Source organism: Peromyscus maniculatus, chromosome 1 (genome assembly GCF_049852395.1).
Source record: "Peromyscus maniculatus bairdii isolate BWxNUB_F1_BW_parent chromosome 1, HU_Pman_BW_mat_3.1, whole genome shotgun sequence".
NCBI lineage: Eukaryota > Metazoa > Chordata > Mammalia > Rodentia > Cricetidae > Peromyscus > Peromyscus maniculatus.
The window spans coordinates 185,400,683-185,421,253 of NC_134852.1; the positions used below are offsets into that span (position 1 = coordinate 185,400,683).

At 38.9% G+C, this 20,571-nt stretch overlaps 1 protein-coding gene and 1 long non-coding RNA gene across 3 annotated transcripts in view; one reads left to right on the plus strand and one right to left on the minus strand.

Moving 5' to 3' along the window:
• Positions 1 to 20,571, minus strand: part of Rnls (renalase, FAD dependent amine oxidase) — a 256,513-nt gene that overhangs the window by 23,558 nt on the left and 212,384 nt on the right. For both annotated transcript variants that reach the window (XM_076562397.1, XM_076562394.1), the window contains one exon: positions 1,935 to 2,110. In XM_076562397.1, the coding sequence (XP_076418512.1) occupies positions 1,935 to 2,110 (176 nt within the window). The remainder of the gene's footprint in view (positions 1 to 1,934; positions 2,111 to 20,571) is intronic.
• On the plus strand, positions 9,836 to 10,938 carry LOC143270958 (uncharacterized). Its single transcript, XR_013048153.1, has 3 exons — positions 9,836 to 10,166; positions 10,291 to 10,409; positions 10,511 to 10,938. It is a non-coding gene; the product is annotated as an uncharacterized LOC143270958 (long non-coding RNA).

The window sequence follows — 20,571 nt, forward strand, 5'->3', positions numbered from 1 at the left end:
GAACTGGTCTAGACAGAAGTGCTGCTGGGGTTTCCTCCTCCAAAGCACTTTCTGCTCAGAGATGTGGGGGGGGCGGTTGGCAAAGAAAATGTAGCCCTCTGCTCCTCCTCTTTTGTGTCTCTGGTTTACGTTATTCTTCTTATCAGTTTAGTACTGTATTATATCCAACTCTCATACAAATGTACGTTGACTAATTGCACCAAGGCCACTTGTGCCATGATGGCAAGGCTTAGGGAAGACACTTCTTTGTCAAATTCCAAAGGTTAAGATGGACCTTTGAGAAGCACTGGGGACATACTGTTTGAGGAGAGTACCTATAAGTAGATTATTTTAAGTTGCTTGTCCTTTCATTGGTCATAATTTTTTTTCTAATGTGTATGGGTGAGATGTTCCCCACAAAGACAATGTTGCTCTTTGTAGACGGGTATTCAGGATCCTAGCAATGTGCTTGAACAATGGGAAATGCAGGCTTTAAATCCTGGACAACAGCTTGTCTCCCTTCAGCCTTTACAGCCGGCGTAGCTTCAAGTCTACAGAGTTATAAGTGCAGTGGAATGATTTAAACATCCAATCAAAACCATTGCTAGAGTTTGTGTTCAAAATAATCTCTTGATTAAATTTTGTGATATTGTAAACCTTTTTTTTAAATGGTTAGGACAAGGCTATTTTTGGAATATTATCAACTTGTAAGAAATGAGTAGAATAAAAAACTATTTTTAGTCTATTAGTAAATTTTTATGGGAAAAGCACAAAGAGAAACTTCACAAAATACTGTTCTTTTATAGGAGTATTTACAATAGACAGGATGACTTATGTGCAATATACCCAGCTTCAAATTATCATAAGATTCTTTCCCCAGCTTCTTTTTCAAGTCAACCTAAAATTGAGTTAAATATCATTTAGAGACACTAGCTATTGAGATTTTTCAATGCTCTTAAAATGAAAGAGCAAAGTCTTCTAAAGTGATTATGACATGCTTAAGTAAATATTTTCCCCAAAGGTTCACTGTATAATTTAACTTGAGAAGATATGGGTAAACACAGACCTGCTGCAATATTTTAGTGAGTAATTTACTATTTCCTCTAATTTGGAAAGCCCTTTAAAACATACAGAATCTGCTGCGATTTCCCATAACACCACTTTTTCTGAAGGCTTTCTACAGCTGGATAACCAACAGTGCTCACAAATCTGTTCATCAATGGGCTCAGAAACCCTAGGGGGGAAACCCAAGTCTCTGCATCTTTTCATTTTCACTCTATCTGACCTTTGCTTCATTGACCCCCACATGACTTCACAACCGAGTTTACAGATCTGAAGACATTGCTGTGAACAGTATTCCAACTCTAGTAAAAGTGTGTGTGTGTTTAAGTCAGGATTTACCACGAATTAAGAGCTTTAAGGCTGACCTAGAAGAATGATAAGCAGGGTTAGCTTCCTCTGGAAGGCAGCTCAGTTGAGTATTCTAGAGTTACTCATGAAAGACCTCTGCTGTCACCACTCAGACTGAAGTAAAAACTCAATAAAAAAGAAAATGCTGGGAACTAACTATGCACACAATGTTAACGTGACATACTGCAAAAATCTGGGTAGATCAAGTGGCTACACCACACAGCCATAGTGCCAATTTGGAAAATCTCCAGAGAAACAGCTGCATTTGATTGTATAACCTGTCTTGCTTGTGTAAGAAACTCCAGAATTTCAGGGTGTGCTGGGATGTGGACAAAACTGGTAAAAGTGACATGAACATCTCACTGGGAAGTAGCAGGACAGTGACACCTGTAGAAATCACACGTGTGTATGACAAACCCATATTAACTTCAAAGATGCCATCATTCATTTCTCCTACCAGAGAATGGTGAAGAATCTAAAGTGACATCAGCTCTGCTAGCTGATCCAGAAAATGCCTACACTTTGCTACTATATTCTCAGATTACCTGTGAATACCTCCACTTCTGGCATTTGGTAGCAACTGGCTGAGGCAAACCCGGCAGAATGGTTTCCAGTTGCTGGCTGATTAACTCCTGCACCTCCTCCTCACTGTGCTCCAAGTACGTAACTCCAAATGGGACAGTGGTGTGGATCACCAGGGACGGACCAAATTCTGATGACTCTGCAGTGTGAGAGGAACAGAAAGATACGTGTTAAAGCAGGGGAATTCGGAATCACAGTCCAGGGTTTGAATCCGTAGTTAGAAAGTGATCATGATAGCCAGAGGACAGACTAATGGCTCCAGCGTATATCAGGCTGTTTCTGAACCAGCTTTGGCTCTCCTGGGGAGAAAGGCAGGTTGCAGATACGCTTTAGAAAACAAGATGTCAGGTCTTTCTAAGAAACTCGAAGAGTCGCTAAGAACCTCCTGCCCCGGGTACAGTTAAATTCATTGGTATTTTTTTATCTTCTTTTATTATCAAGTTGTAAACCTTTTATATATTATATTATACATGTTCTATTTTCTTAAGTTCTGAGAATGAAATGGTTGCTCAAAAAGATATTTATGTTAGGAAGACTGCAAAATACTTTACTAAAATTATAACAATTCTACATTATGTTTAGCACTTTGAAAAATAATTTATCTCTTTGAAATGAGAATTTTCCTCCTAATGTTATTTCTTGTATCTTTTGTGTGTATGTGAGACAAGGTCATATTAAGTAGCCCAGGCTGGCCTTAAACTTGAGATCACCTCCTTCATCCTCTTAAGTGGCGAGTTGTGCCACTATGCTTTATCTTCCAGTTAACAAAAGAAATAGAAGTCTTTCCCATCTATAACTCCTCCTTTTATTTGTCACTGAATTTGTTTTTGCTGTATTTTCATGAGTAAAAAAATGAGTTTGGAAGAACATAAGGTAACCAATAAAGCATGAAGTTAAAGGCATTTAGGAAACTAAGTCATTAGAAAATATAATTTTGGAGAGAACGGTAACATGACTTTGGTTTAAATAATATTAATGAAAAGTTAGGAAGAATATATTTATGTAGTAAGGCACTGATGGATTGGCAACTTGATTCTAAATGTCTCTAATTTTGTATTATAAGAGCTTATACTATTTGAGCTATATTGATTCATTTCTACCTACAAAAGTATAAGGTTGAGTGGCATAAGCCAATCACTTCGCATATGCCCAGTTAGCCTCTCTATATTTTAGAGATTTATTTTTTTCTTTTCTGTAAAATCAGAATAAGCTTGTACTTACCTAGGTTTACAAAGCAGATGCTTCATAAAAGTAAGATACAGGATGAAGGCAATAATTCACTTAAAAGGGCAACATTCTTAGGTGTTGCTCAAATTATAGCCATGAATTATTTTTAATATAAGTGCTTCATTTTCCCATTTCACTCAGCTCAAGGAACTCTGGCTTATGGATTTTAAAGATAAACACAAGGGATAGTCTCAAAATGCTATAAACTTTTCTAAAGTGCAATCAGTGCTTATATCAAATCCCATGTGTATCATATGTATGAGGTTGGGGTATGGACAGAGACTGTGCTCTAAGTGCATGGTGATTCAGATTGTCCACCGTTCACCTCACTGTAACTGGAACAACAGAACTAAGCAGTGGAGAAGACATCCCTAGAATGCTGAGTCTTTCTTCTGTGAGTGCAGACTTCACAGGCCCTGCACAGAGGGAAAGACTCATCAGTGCTAAGGCAGGCATAGTCTATCTAAGGGGGCTTAGGAGCCCTTTAATATACTAAACGGGGGGAGGGGAGCCGTGGGAATTTGTGGAGGCCCAAATTACTCAGGGTTAGAGAATCTGAGCTTGCTTTCCTCAGCAGCGTCTCATAAGGGGATGATCTGACCATGGGCTTGGTTACCAGGTGTTTGGAAGGGGCTACACTTGGCTGTGCAGTGTGCTTCGATCTAGCAAGGGGGAGGTCCTTTGCCCTGCCCCTTGACATTGTTATAAAAGGCCCTTTTGAAGAGGCAGAAGGGACCGTTGGGTTTTGATCCAGGTCCTCCTGAAGCTATCCTGTGTTTCTGTCTTTCTCCTCTTTGCTATCTTTCTATCTAGTATTTCTTATCTCCCTCATAGAAACCCTTGAAAAGGTGGGAGCCGGCCTCCTACAAGTGTGAAACTGCAAGTTCTTCCAGGGACTGCTCCCACAGTAAGAACTCCTTGGCATGCTGCCTTTGTAGTTTGATGGTTTAAAAGGTGAGAGCCGTCTGTGCACCTGTAGTTGGTCTTCTTTGCTTCCTGCTGCTGATGGAACGTGATCAGCTGCTTCAACTCCTGCTGCCATGACTTCCCCACTATGATGAACTGCACCCTGAACTGTGAGCCAAATAACCCCTTCCTTACTTAAATTCATTTGCTAGGGTGTTTGATCACAACAACAGGAAAAGCACCTAAGACAGTAGATGCTATTTACATGTCAGTTAATAACTATTAAATATCAGTTAAAAAACTCATGAAGTTTGTTCACAGCGGAGGTTGCAATGCCATTCTCCATTAAGTGGTACCAAATCTTCCTAGAGACAGAAAGATACCTCATCAGCGTTGGGAAGCAGGAGAATAGAGCTCTGCTTGTATCACGGGCAGGCTTTAAACGGACACAAATGCTAGAGATGTGCTGAGCATCAAGAGGTGCTCTCCTCCAGTCACTGAGACCAACAATGGTGCATGATGAGTTTTGCCCGGTTACAATAGCCATCTCCCACCAGGAGATCAATACAAAATGGAACCTTAAAACTCAAATTGAAACGGTTCTTACATAATAATGAAAAAAAAAACAGTGAATAACCTGGTTACTTTTTATTCTTGGAATTGAACATATTTTGAGAATTTATGTTAAAATTTACACTAAAGAATAAGTTTAAAAGCAAATGACTACAACCCCCAAACTAAAAGTCACTTTTCGAAGCTAAAGTGAAAAAAGAAGATACAAAGAGTCGACTAGAGTTTAAACACAACCAAGGTTTGGAAACAGGAAATCACAAAGAACAACAAATATGTTACTAGGATTTAGGTCTCATGGGGACAGACAAGAGAGGGCAATGGAGGAAAAGACAAACTATCATGTTTTCCTTCATATGCAGTTTGTAGACATGAGTAAACATATATGTATAGGTTACCAGGCTGCATAAAAGAGACTTTTGCTGAGTAAGACTAATAAGAATGGAGGAGACAGGATGGGGGGGGGCAATAAATAGCAGGGCCGACAAAAGCTATGCGGTGACATGTATGTGTGACACTGTCATGATGAAACCTTTATTTTGCACGCTACCTAAAAAGTTACTAAAGAAAGCAAAATTTGAACTAAACTGTGTTGGTAAAATGTGATCTATATGTTGCATTAAAATCTGTCAAATGACCTCATAGTCTATCCTTTCAAATGTTACATTTGATTTTGAATATAATATTTTGGATGTTGAATTAGCTTTTGTGTATGTATGTGTTTGTGCCCAATGGTCATACATGTACATGTGTAGTTAAAAACAGTCTTGAGTGTTGGTATTCATTTCCTTTTTTTTTTTTTTTAGTTTGGTAGATGAAAGAAAGCATTTCAGTATCAATAGGTAAGGCTAATAATAGGCTAATAATAACACTAGAAAACTGAGAAAATAATTTTTGATAGAAAAACATGGTTCTGCTTATAATTCTAATTGCTACATTCTGCATAAAAGAAAGAGTTGTGTTGCAAAAGTGATTAAAAACCACATTTAGTTTTCCATTTGTAGGCTATTAGAACAAAGATCCCTATATTGAGAGTTTGAACAAGATCATCTCTTGGTTACATCTTCAAGTGCTTTTAAAGGTACCTAAAAAAATTACTGAGTGATAGTGCCTCAGGTTTCCTATTTAGAAAGATTATAATTGAATGAGGGTTAAGAGACTTGAGTTCTTGGATATTTAAAAAAACACATGGGAAAAGACAGAGGTCATGCTAGCCAGGAAGGCAGGAAAAAAACTCTCTGTACAACTCGTGTCATGGAGATTTCAAGATTGCCACCCTCATTACAACTTGGCTTGCCCAGGACAGTAGGCTGCTGCCCTTGACCCACAATGACACAATTCAAGTTGTAAAATGCTCTGGTAAAGAATCCTGGGTCGGTTCAGTAAACCTTCCATCAGAGTTGCAAGGGTAGCAGCCATTGTCTTGTTCAAAGAAAATGACAGTCTTGCAACCATCTCACTGGAGTTGAATGATCTCAGGTTATTTGCAGGCAGCAATTTTACCTTACAAGCAACATCTGACCTCTTGATGTTTAGGAGCCCTGCCATCAGTTAGATGATTGTACCTCCTTTTGTTCTCATAAAATTCTGTGTTACCTTTCTACCTTTTATTGGAGATGGGCTCTCTCATTGTCTTGGAACTCTGCCACATAGGTCTGGCTTGATGGCCATGAGTTTACTGGGATCTGCCTGTCTCTGCTTCCCGTTTTGTCAGTAGTGGGACTACAGGTGTGTGCCACAACACCCAGGATTTTAAGTGGTCCTGAGCATCCAAAAGCAGTCCTCGTGCTTGTGCAGTAAGTGATTTACCCATAAGCCATCTCCTCTAAATTAACATTTTACACTAGTATAACATTAATTTTGAGATTCTTAGCAACTAAATTCTGACAATTGACTGTCAGTCAATGAGAGAAATGTCTGATGGTAGTACCTTTGGCAATTTCTCCTGTCCTTTTAAAAAACAATTTCTGCTTTCTATTGATGTTACATTATTAGTTTCCTAGTTTCCTGATATTTGAACATTTTAATAACATATTTTGAACCTTATAAATACCTAGAATTGTTTTTGGTTGAAATCTTATTTTTTCTTTGTATATGATTTTTTTCAGTGTGAGTTGCTTTTTGAAAATTATATAAAGCTTATCTTTTTGTTATGCATTTTTTTTTTACTTTTTTGTGTGTGGGGTGAGTGTGGGAACAGGAGGGAGCATGTGTGTTTGTGTGTGGGGGGGTGAGTGTAGAAGCAGGTGTGAGCATGTGTGAGTGTGTGAGCATGTGTGAGCATGTGTGTGTGTGAGTGTGTGAGCATATGTGTGAGCATGTGTGTGTGTGTGTGTGTGTGTGTGTGTGTATGTGTGTGTGTGTGTGTGTGTGAGCATATATGTGTGTGTGTGTGAATGTGGAGACAAGAGGCTGATGGCAAGGCTCTTTTTCAATCACTCTCCACCTTAGATTTTGAGACATGGTCTGTCCTTAACCCTGGAGCTCATCAGGTCCCAGATCCAGTTGTCTTACCTCCCAGCACCGCAATTACTGGTGTGTGCAGAAGTGCCAGCACCATCTAATGTGGGTAGCAGATCTGCCACGAGGCTTATTTTCTCTTCCCAAAGTGTCTTATCTTAAAGTTCCTTAAATGATGCCTTCCTGGAGGGAGTCACTTTCAGGCTTTGATTTTGCAGAATGGTCTTCATCTTCATTTGTGAAATGTGAGTTTTATTAGTATAAAACAATAAATCCAGAGTGTCATCACTAGGATTTTAAGGATGCAATTCCAATGTAAGTTAGCTTCCAGAAATCAATCCTTAATTTGACTTTGGGCCATTGCATGTCATTTTTCTTTTGTGGCTTTGGTGTTTTGCAGTTTGACTCAGCACTCCTGCTTTTGAATTTTGTTTACTTTTCTATGAACTCCCTGGGTTTCTAGAACACAAGGACTCAGCTTTATCTTCAGCTTCTGGTTCTCCCAGCGTTTCCTCCTCTCTGCACTTTCTATTTGACTCTCACGGGAATCCAAGTAACTATGTTTGAGACCCTCAGCCCACCCTCTGGGCTTGATTCCATTTTAGATCTTTCCTATTTTGTTCTCTCTACTCTAAGTTCTAAATATATTTTGTTTCTGATTTATTCACCAATTCACCAGCTTCCCCATATATCTGTTTATTTTTGTGTTTAATTTGTCCTTCGAATTTCAAACTTACATTATTTCTCATTGGCAAACTTTTATTTGGGTCTGAATCTCCATGATCAATTTTGCCAGTTTCTTTCTCTTCAGGCATACTACTTTCATTTCTTTAAGCATATCTAATAGGGTCATTTTATATCAGGATAGGGTATTCCTAAATCTTCAGGCTTTATAAAATTGGTTATAATTTTTTAAAATTATAATTTAAATAATTAAAAAAATATTTTGGATGACTGCTGATGATGTGTGTGTCTTTGTATGTTTTTAATGGACCTATATATAATATATACTTCTATATTTACACGTTATATATACACATATTCACACATGTACATCATTTTAATGGAGGCTCTTAGGAGTTTTATCTTACAATTTCTTTGAGGCCCAAGCTTAAAGTATTCCTTCACAATCTTTTATTTCTGCTAGATACCTGTGGGCAATATTGACTATGATCAGTTTAACTAGATTTATGCAGTATGCTGGCAGAATGAATTCTGGCACCAAGTCCGCCTGTGGGTAGATCTGCGGTTTCTGGCATCTCAGGGGAGATATGTTCTGTCTTTATTTTGTCCTGTGTTTTTCCATTCTACTGGAAGAGAGGCACACACCCCAGCTGTATTGTTCTGACAGACAGGGCATATCAGACATAGAGAAATTCTTAAAGACATAAGAGTGGAGAACTCAAGCTAGATGCCTTTAAATTATAAAATAAAGAAAGCAATTGTCATGGAGAATGAAACATATGAAAACCTATTAAACCAAAAGAAAATGAATGTTAACTAAGAAACACCAAGGAAACTGAAAACACAGTCAATATATTAAGGGAAAACTCTGACTCCAACTTCAGGACTTGTCTGTTTTACTTGTGATTTTTTTTCAAATGACAAAACTATTGTAATGTTGATTATACACATACACACACACACACACACACCCATATACACACACCACACACACACACACACACACACACACACACACACACACACCACATTTACAGATCCAAGTACATATACCAAAATACAGATCATTCTTCAATATGATTATAGAGAAAATTCATGATGGTCACTAGTTAGTCCGGAGGCTGAGGCAGACAGACTGGAAGCTCAAGGCAAACCCAGGCGACTAACTCCGACTGTCTCTCATTAAGAAAAACTGTGCTGAGTGTATTGTTCAGTTGCAGAGTACTTGCCCAGCGTGAGTGAGATCACCAGTGCTGAACAAATTGCATCAAGAACCATAGAGACTTCCAATGATTTATCTACTCTAATAGATCATGTTAATAGGTACAATTAAGTGAAGTGTGATGATCTCAATTTATACTAGAGACATCCATTGTCATTTAATATAAATTTATGAGAAATACATGATAACATGAAAAAGCAGACTTTGTTAAGATGAGATAGTTTACTCTTTTAATTGGATTTTAAAATGAAATAATGTAGCCTCTCATTGTAACATTAAAACCAAAAATTCTTTGAAACAACAATAGTATTTAATTGTTCTGGTCATTGTAATAAGATAAAAATGGACAAATGACTTACAGGTAAGAAGGGAAAATTGTCTGATTAAAAACAGTGAATTACATAAAAATTGATCAAATTAAAACATTTCGATAGTAAGATGATTTCTCTCTATTTAAGGACAGTCATTAGGAAAATTAATGAATTAATTCTGTAACATCACTTGGGTACTGACAACTAGGTCTAAAGGGACTATTCAACATGACAGTATACCATTTTTTTTTTCTGAAAAAAATTAAGTGAAGACTTTGTGATATTTAAATGTGTTATACAGCTACAATAATTAAAATGGCTTGGTATTATTTGATAATAACAGACAGTGAATGAGAATGGCTATCACTGACCAACTCCTAGCCTGTATTAGCACTATAGTGATGTCATAGAAACACAAAGGGATGTGAAAGAGTGCATTCACTGTTACCTGGAAACCTGGATACATGGAAAAATTAACTCTACAGTCTCTTGCTACTTCCTGTCATTTCTGATTTCCCATTTTGAAATCTATGTGGGTTGTTCATCCTTAGGTCAAACAGGATTCCTGTCCCCAGATTTTCACTCTTTGCACTAAAAGTTGAAATTCTTATTCACATGCAAATCATCTATGATTTTTCGTCTGGTAGATGATTTTTTTTTTCTCAGTAGCAAGGGACAGGGATTTGGTTCCCAAAAGCCAGCTCTGAATTTCATCTCTGAGAGAAAAGCAGAGGATTAAAGCTACTGAGGAAGCTGCAGACACAGCTGTGGACCCAGAGGAAACAGAAATGGACGAAAATGATTCTTCTTCACTGGTACAAGCAGACGGACACATGTGTGTTCAGTGCAGTGTCTGGCACCACAAGACACACAGGGGAGGCATTTCAGGGGGGTACATTTCTGTGAGCAAGAGACAAAGCATGTACAATGTTGTTGCAGGACTGGTACCTGTTAAATGGAACCACACTCGTGGTGTAAGTGAATGAGGCTCGGGAAACACATCTGTGCGAACTTGTTTGAAGCACTACTAAGCAAGCCAAGAGTCACATGTCGGCTTGGTAATTTTCCCTCTCTCCACTTGAGTGGACCTGTCAACCATCCTCATCCTCTTGCTGGAAGTGCTTTTCTTAACAGTGTCTCTTTCTTCTACTTGGCCCAGGGACCCAGCACTAACTCTGATGGAGAGGAAGTAAATCATATCTGTAGACTCCACTGAGGCTCTAGTTCCTCCTTGATGAGAAATGACAGAGGAAGAGGAAGAAGAAGAGAAGGGCAGGAAGGGACTTTAGCAGACTGACATACGGTCTGAGGCCTCTCTCCTCCCTCACTCTTTGAGCAGGACAGATAATGTGCATAAAGCCTTCTCTCTTGGCATCCTGTCTCTTGGCAGTGTGCAGTTATTCTGAGTCTGCTGTCGGCCCAAATCAGGAACAGAAGGAACACTTTCAGGGTTTATTTGCTTTACAAAGTATTGACCAAATACTAAAATTTGGCCTACTCTCCCCAAGTCATGTCCCAGACAAGTTCAGTACCTCCAACTTCGTCTGCTTCAGGGATTTATACCCATCCAACATAAACTTATGGTTTTAACAGAAATGCCAAGTTCAGGGAACAAGTGCTTCTCAAAAGGACTGGGCATAGAGAGAAGATGGCTTTGTGGGCTCCCCCTTTACCTCTTGCATTTTGTTCCACTATCTTTTGGGAGAAAATATTGGTTCTTTTCTTTCATAGTGCTTCTCTTGAGGTAGATTCTGTCCATATTAATCAATAACAGCAGCCAGTTTAAATATCCAGTAAAAACAGAAGAAGAGAGTGGAATGGACAACTTTCCTTTGGGAGACAAATGTAACAACTTCCAAAGAAGTGATAGGAGAAAGCAAATGGCCCAACAAAGATTTTTGAAGATAAATGAATAGGGAAATCATGTTCTTGTCGGCAGGCAATCAGACATGAAGATTATCCGAAAAGTCTTCACTTCCCTTTTAAAGATAAATGCCTATCTTGAAAAGGGAAATGCTAAGACTTGAAATGACAGTCTTTTAAATGACAGGAAATAAGGCTGACGTTCATTGCTATTTTGCTCCCTTTCCTACAGAAGGTTGGATCTAACATTTATTAGGAAACTATGGCATACCATCTAAGACTTACAGAAGATCTAGAACTATAATCTTCTATCTTAAGAAACAATATATGCTTCATTTAGCATGGACACCTTGGGTACTTCCTTCCACTCTCTCCAGACTAGGGACATTAGTTGAAACTGCATCAGAAATATCATCTCCTCACTCATTGGCAGAATGACTTAGCTGGTCATGATGTTTCCGTGTGTCTCCAATGGAGTAGTCAATATTATGCACTGATACTTACTAGAGAAAACAACAGCAAAATTGGTTAGGCTGACATATTTTTGAAATGCCATTTTTAAACAAAATCAAAAAGTCTCTAATATGACTGTGAGTAATAGAAGGGAGGGTGGGATCATCTTTTTTTTAAACGGTGTTTGTCTAAGTGATAACGCTATAAAAAGCTATCCAAACATGGTCAAAGGGGAAAAGCAACAAGGAACTTTCTGTCTCAAGATCCGGCAGCTCCAGTATCCAATGATAGCTATGCTGCTCACTGGTTCCCAAGGTTCCCTTTCAGAAATATTCTCCACATGAACCTGAATACTTACTCACGGTATGAAAATGGAATGGAAGCCAACTATTGCCATGAGTTTTGAACTGGATTTGTATACTCAAAAAACATTATAGAGCTTCCTATCAGTTCATTGCCATCTATGTAGTTTAATAATATTGGGATTACCAGGGTTTACTATTTAATCTTTTACAGATGGACATTTTTTTTCACAGCTTGCTACTATTACAAACAATTTTGTAATGAACATGTTTATCCTTCCAGAGACTGAATGTCTGTCCTTAAATTCATTCACTGAAATCTAAGCTCCAGCATGATAGTACTGGGAGGTGTTACTGTAGGGGAGTAAAGAGGTCACAGAGCAGAGCCTGTGAGTGGCCTCAGTGCCCTTCTAAAGGAGGTTGTTTACCTCTTCCACAGTGTGAGAATGAAGAGATATGTCCAAGATGGGAAATGAGTCCTTGCCACATATTCATGTGTCTTGTGGCTCATTCTCACAATTCTGAGCCTCCAGAACTGGAAGCAATTTGTTATTGATAAATTATGTGCAAGTTGAAGACAGTTTGTCCCAGGAGTCAAAACAGACTAATTCGTGTCTTTTTCTTGCACTTTTATTTAGCTACCTGCAGGGGAAATGTCCTAGAAATAGAGCCACTTACTCAAGGAACAGTAAGCACACTGGGGCTGGAAAGATGCCTCAGTGGTTAAGAACACTGGCTGCTTTCCAGGAGGACCTGGATCAGATTCCCATCATCCACATGGCAACCAACAACCCTAAGAAACCTGTAACTCAAGTTCTAGGGGATCCAAGGCCCTCTTCCTGCCTCGGAAGGCACCAGGCACATGATGCACAGACAGACATGCAGGCACACACCCAAACACATAAATAAAAAGCAAAGAAAGTCAAGACGAGTAGAAACATTCAAAGCATTTAGACACAGCAGACTGGCTTCTTTCACAGTGGCGCTCTCCACATTCTTCCTAGTCCTAGCCCTCTTGCTCACATGCCTGGCACGTTTATTTTAATTTTAGTTCAGCTGGTTAACTTCTGAATAGTGTTTCCACATGCAAACTGAATTTGCATACCTTCCCCCGACCCCAGTGGTCTATCTTTTCTTTGTCTAGGTGACAAAGCCCAGGATTACCATGCAGATTAAAGCCATGTAAAGTGAGAAGTTTGGGGTTTGGCACACAGAAAGTGCTCAAACACTGCTTCCCAACTATCAAGCTGGACTCACTTCATTTCAGAGAACTGGGATCACTGAGGTGGTGCCCTTCCTTACTTCTTATAGGGCACTGATAAATATAGGGAGAAGGTGCTTTCAAACAACGCCTATTGCACTGTGTGAAAATGTCTGTTTGTCTTCTCTGGAGACTGAGAGGTACATGAATTCACAGATCAGGACCTATTTGTTTTGCATTGTTTTGTTGTTACTGTAGTTGAAATCTGGGTTTAATTGAGTTGGTTGCATTTGGCAATTGGGAATTAGTACAATATGAATCTACCCACAGCTCAACAATGTACAAGGCAATGTTGTCCAACCTTCCAAAACACCTTGCAACTTTTTCTCTACAGTTTTACATTCATAGAACCATATTCCTTGTCCCAAAGGAATAAATTAGAACTCTTTCAAATAACATCTTAGCATTTTAAGTTAACTAATCAATTAGTTCATCTGAGGCACTAACTAGGTAAAATTTTTAACAATTTATAGGAAAATAAAATATTCACAATGTGGTGGTTAGAAAGAAAATGTCCCCCAAAGGGAGTGGTACTACTAGGGCATGTGGTCTGGTTGGAGAAAGTGTCACTGTGGAGGCAGGCTTGGGGTCTCACATATGCTCCAGATACTGCCCAGGGTCTCAGACCACTTTCTATTACCTATAAGATGTAGGACACTCAGCTAATTCTCCAGCACCATGTCTGCCTGCACAGCCACCATGTACCACCATGATGATAATGAACTGAACCTCTGAACTGTAAGCAATCCACCCTAATTAAATGTTTTCCTTCGTAAGAGTTGCCATGGTCATGGTATCTCTTCACAGAAATAGAAACCCTAAGACACACAATCATCTTTAAATCCCCTCTAAAATTTGTTTTATATAGCAAAAGTATCAAAATGCCTGTTTTTGAAACATGTCACATCAGGAAGTGATTTGTACGCTTAGAGCATAAGCTCCCACATGCAGAATATCCAGGAAGGCTGGCACACCGATCTGTGGGCTCCAGATGTTCTAAATGTAGGCCCAACAACTCTTCACATAAAGGTGACCTATTGGATGTACGAGTTTGTAAAGCAAAGATCATTATTAAGGAGTGGGATGCAGTGGTACTGCAGATTACATCTGTCTGGAAGAACTTCCTGGGGTCTGTGGTGGAGTTTGCCCCGTGTCCTTCACAACACCCAAACCTCACCTGGGCTTCATTCTCTGCAATTAAAGAAAGGTCTCCATAAAACCGGCTCCATTGTTGTTCAGTGCTTTTTTTTTTCTGTTTGAGAATTTTTGTTGTTGTTTTATATTTTACATTTCTGATGCCTATATCAGGATGTGGCAAATGGCAAGTACTTGATATTTGTTGAAGAAGGGATAATTTAGTCCTCATCTTCTACGGAGTATGGATACATAAAACAAGCTTTCCCCACCCACTGAGTGAACAGTCAGATCAGCAGCACTGGAGCTCAGTCCGCAGCACTAAATCCTTGCAGCCAAACAGTCACACGTGCCACATGTGGCCCCCAGGAGCTGTTCCTTCACCGGGTAGGAAAGATTAGCTTCTTAAAAACCGTAATGTAAACTGCATCGTGTTCTCCCTCCCTTCCCTCCCTCCAGACCCTCCCGCGTTTGCTCCCTTTCAATTCACGGCCTCTTTTTCTTTAACTGTTGCTATATGTAAATATCTTTTAAAAAACTAACATACCTACTAATTTCTCCTCTGCAAAAGTTTTGAAGGCTCTTTAACTTGTTTATTCTAGGTCAGCAAACATTAACAAATCTGTAGATGTATGCATTTGCCAATTTAAATAAAGACTTCTACAAGGGAAGTTTTAAAACTAATGCACATGTATATTTGTTATACAAAGCTACATATGTTTGGATAGATTATGTTTAACAAGGCACATGGATATCCTCTAAACAGCTCTGTATAAGATAACCATTCTGATGGGCATTTGGTTAACTATAAACATGTTGGAAAACCCCACACGATGAAATGAAATAAAGCTCAAACTTCCAGTTTGAGAAGATGTTTTCCTGAAGCACCCATGTAAGAAAATGTATACAAATTTGGGAAACAATTTTACAGTAAATAATGGAAAACGATTCACAGAGAGTGCAGCCAGCTAAGAAAGTAAATGATAACATTCTCCAGTAATTCAGCCTCCTTGAATAATAAACATGCTATTTCCATTACATCTGCTAGTGCTGGAGAGAGGTGTGGCAAAGGAGCAGGAGGATGGTCATAGGGTCTGGGGTGGAACACTGGGGATGATTCTCTACAGATAACTGGGCATCTGCAAGCCCTATTGTTGAGTAGTAATTTGTTGGAGATAAAATATTATATCTTAGGGGGAAGCTCTTTACGACCCAAGATGTTCTAAAGGGGGTGGGGCACATATTCATTCCATTCTCTAAGGAAGCTTTTAAAATCAGAAAGTAAACAATTCAGAAGCTTAAGGAAGTCCCTGAAACTAAAATCAGGTTCACCATGTCCCTTCCTCCTCAAGCTTATGTAGGCAGTAAGGATTGCTGAGAGGCACCCTCAACCAGCTGAGTTGCCTGGCAGAGGCTCAGACTGACTGAGCTGACTGGAAGAGACACTTTACAACCTGTTGACCTACCTGCAAGTTGTTTACTACAGCTTTTGTGAGCTGTCACCTATTCTGGGGAAGGCTATTGGTGATACAGCTGCTTTGAACCATTTCTGCTCCTTAAGTAACATTTTACCCATTTTCTTAAGTGATCCCAATAAAACTCATTGGTTGGACTTCAGTGGCATCCTTACTTTGATTTGACATTTTCCCCTATCTTTGATGAGTAGACTTTTGTTTGCACCTACTCAAGAAGAGTGTCACACGACGCCAAAAATGTAAGATATAAGATCAAGGCATTCAGTAGCTGCTACAGACGTCACTGCTAGGCTTGGTCATGTTTCATTTTCTAACGCAGAAAGCATAATTTCTTCCTTTCTCTCTTTATATCTCCCTTTTCAGATATGGCCAGAGCCCTAAGTCTACTGACCCTGACATGCTAGGCATTCTCTCTTGAGAACACTGCTCTCTGCACTGGCCAGCCTCCCACTGCGGAGCCTGTCTGCTTCCTCTCTCTCTGGAAGCATGGCTTTCTACTTTCCCCTTGTCCACTTCTCTCTTTCCAGCAGCTGCTGGGATCCCTAATTTGTCCCATTGTTTTCTCTCTCACATCCCAATAAAATTATCCTTGAGCTTCTTTCCAAGTTCATGTTAAATTCTTTTATCTATGAGACTAATGATCTGCAAAAGAGACCCTGTAATCCCCAGTAACATCTCCTCCTGGTCTGAATTTTACTTGTTTTTAGCATATTGTAGAAAATTAGATCTGACTGTTTACTTGAAAAAGCCTTGGACTTCCTCTTCTGGGCCTCATTTTCTTCATGTGTAAAGTAAAGGGATTTAAAAAAACAGTCCATTCTCATGGACTGTTAGCTTCAACTTTCCAGAAGTCTCTGGAATAAGGTCTGTATTTTCTTTATCCATTCCTCTGTTGGCATACATGTACATTTTTTTTCAGTAAGAAATAAATATTAGTAGGAAAATGGATGCAACCAGGGATAATCATATTAAGTAAATTATCAGTCTCAGAAGGACAGATGTTACATGCTTTCTCTTATTTGTTGGTCTTGGATTTTATATAGATACATAAAACTGTATATGTAGTATGGCATGAGAGTGGAATTGAAACTGTGTAAGACTAAGGGGGCCTAGTGGGAGTGGATATTAAGAAAAGGGAAGAGGATGAAGACAAGGAGGATATGCACAAAATATAGTGTATACTTCTATGAAACTGTTTTATGTAACTTAGTACCATATAAAATTGGTCTACACCAATGGAACACACACACACACACACACACACACACACACACACACACACACACACACACACACTGAGATCCTATTCGCGATGACAGTTTGAATAGGGAAGCTCATTCTTTCTCTGATTGATATCTATGCTGTCCCCAGTGTGGAAGTTTCTGGTCCATGGGGACAAAAGGATGAAAATACTTTCATCTGAGCTTTTTCAATCCTTAAGCTTTTCCTGTGACTTTAATCTTGACCTTCAGACCACTTTTGAGGTCAAATGAGCTATTTTATAGTATGGTGAGAAAAGCACTGTTGTTGTTAGTGTTTTACTCTTTTTTGGGGGCCTGCCACCCAGCACCCAAATAAATTCACACACGGAGGCTGTGATTATGATTGCCTGGCCTCAGCTTGGCTTAGTTTTTAGCCAGCTTTTCTTAAATTGTCCTGTCTATCTTTTGTCTGGGCTTTTCCCAGTCTCTTACTTCTCTAAATCTTACTCTTACTCCGTGGCTTGCTGTGTAGCTGGGTGGCTGGCCCCTGGGTCCTCCTCCTTCTCTGGCTCCTAGCTCTCTCTCCTTTCTTCTCCCAGATTTCTCCTTCTATTTATCCTCTCTGCCTTCCAGCCCTGCCTATTTCTCTGTCCTGCCTCACTATTAGCCATTTGGCTCTTTATTAGATCAGTCAGGTGTTTTAGACAGGCACAGTAACACAGCTTCACAGAGTTAAACAAATACAACATAAACAAAAACAACATCCCTTAAAATAATAATCTACAACAAAGCACTACGTTGTTTAAGAAAGTCTTGGTTTCTTTTCAGCACTTCAATTATCTAGAATAATTGTTGATAAACTATAGATACTTTATTTATATACTAAAATGGATAAAAAAATTAACACGTATCACAGTTCTGTGGAAAGCTGTGTGTAAAAAACAATAGCTTAATTAGTACACACAGGATTGGGAACTATTAACTTTTAAAGATTTATTCAGGTGAATTTAAATTTACTTCTAAAATACTACTCTTGGTCACCTATATTAAGATTTAAATGGTCTTGAGTGAGGGAATTCTGGGTCTCTTGAGAGTTTGAATAACAAGTTCTTTTCATGATTTGTGTCATGAATCTCAGTGTAATTCATAGGAGAAGAACTTATGCTTCTAGAGTCCTGCATTCTCCAGGATTCTCCATGCTGGTGATGGTGATGGGAATGGGATAGGAGGGTAGTAACAGAGGTGTGTACTGAGGATTTGACGAACCTAAATCTGAGAGAAGGGTGGAGGGAGCAAGTGAAATTAGAAAGAACACTGTGTCTGTGATGGTGTGATAGTTTAATTGTAATTGACCCCCATAGGCTCATAGTGAGTAGTACTCTTAGGAGGTGTGGCTTTGTTGTAGTGGGTATGGCCTTGTTAGAGGAAGTGTGTTACTGTAGGGGTAGGCTCTGAGGTTTCCTATGCTCAGGAAACCTCCCAGTGTGTCATTCGACTTCCTGTTGCCTACAAGATGTAGAACACTCAGCTACTTCTCCAGCTCTATGTCTGCCTGCATGTTACCATGTTCCCTCTCATGATGATAATGAACTGAACCTCTGAAACTGTAAGCTACTCCTAATTAAATGTTTTCTTTATAAGAGTTGCCATGGTCATAGTGTCTCTTCACAGCAATAAAAACCTTAACTAAGACAGGTGGTTTGAATAAGTTTGGCTCCCATAGACTCATATGCTTGACTACATGGCCCATAGGGAGTGGCACTATTAGGAGGTGTGGCCTTGTTGGAGTAGGTGTGGCCTTGTTGGAGAAAGTGTGTCACTGTAGAGGTGGGCTTTGATGCCTCATATATGCTCAAGTCATGCCAGTGAGACAGTTCATTTCTGCTGCCTGAAGATCAAGGTGTAGAACTCTCAGCTCCTCCTCCAGCACCATGTCTGCCTGTATGTCACCATGTCCTACCATGACGATAATGGACTGAACCTCTGAAACTGTAAGCTATTTCCAATGAAATGTTTTCCTTTGTAAGAGTTGCCATGGTCATGATGTCTCTTCACAGCAATAGAAACTCTAAGACAGTGTCATACACTGATCTTTTAGGGAATGTGCTTTAAAATTCACAATTTTCATGAAAGAAGAGATAGAAAATACAGATTAGAGAGGAATATTAAAGAGAAGTGTCCAGTTTCTAGATTTCAGTTAATCTCAGTATGCTACAGGGTAGGTGGTGGAGTACTAAGTCTCTACAGGGAGTTTTTCTTAGGTTCTATGGGACAGAAATTTTTATTTTTACCATAAAAGTATATACTGGTGATAAAGCTCAAGCTGATTCAATGTTTTTACTTAATTTCTCAACTTTAGTTTTCTCTCTAATAATAATAATAATAACAATAATAATAATAGTAATAGTTATAAGGCTATTGTAGGGATTAAATGTAATAAAGCATCTAAAAAGCTTAGCACACTGATTGGTTCAGAGACCAATTTCTAACAAGATAATGAATACAAACATAGAGTGAGCAATATCTGTCTCTGTCTCTGTCTCTCTGTCTCTCTGTCTGTCTCTGTCTGTGTGTGTGTGTGTGTGTGTGTGTGTGTGTGTGTGTGTTTTGTTAGGCCACCTGTGTCTGTGCAGGCATGTGGAGTCCAGACATCAACATTGGTGTTATTCCTTAGGTACTCTCCCCCTCAAATTTTTGAGACAGGGTCTCGGGAGGCCAGAGGCTGGAACTTGCCAAGTAGACGAGGCTCTGCCTATTCCTGCAGACTCAGCACTAGGATCACGTGTGCATACAACCATGTACACACAGTCTTTTAAAAGGTGGCTTCTGGGGAGCAAACTCAGCTCTTCATGTTTGCAAGGCAAGTTATCTCCTCCATCTTTATGTTTTTCAAAAAGACAATGCTTCACTGAGACATCATTATTTTGACTCCACAAACATTTCATTGAATAGGATTTAAAAATATATATATATCCCCAAAATTCTATTGAAATAAAAGAGGTAAAATCAGATGGGATCTTATTAGGATTTGGTTTACATGGAAGCTGAACTTTTAAATCTTTTGAATAGGGGTATACTCAAATATTCCTTGCTCTAGGAGACTACTCTCCCTTTCACCTGGACACCCAGAACAATGTCTGGCCTACTGCCACAGAACAATAAAGACTCAACAGGCATATGTGTGACTGATGAATTCCTTATAGAATCAAAAACAATTTGGGAGCTAAAAGAACATATACATTCCTATCCTTATAAAGATAATTTCTCTAATGGCTTATAGATGCTGATCTTTATCTTAAAAATGACATAAAATTCTTTAAAAATAATTAGAATATTATAGCCCATATAATAAAATCATGGTCATAACAAGGGATAATTTTTAAATGATCATTTTGCTCTATCATATCAAAGGCCTTTATAGAAAAGTATCTGAGAGTTTTGTAAAAGTAGGACACTAATAATCTAATATATAACCAACACTAAGACAATATATGGGTTTATAGTACCTTCTAATAGCCAATTTTGTTTAA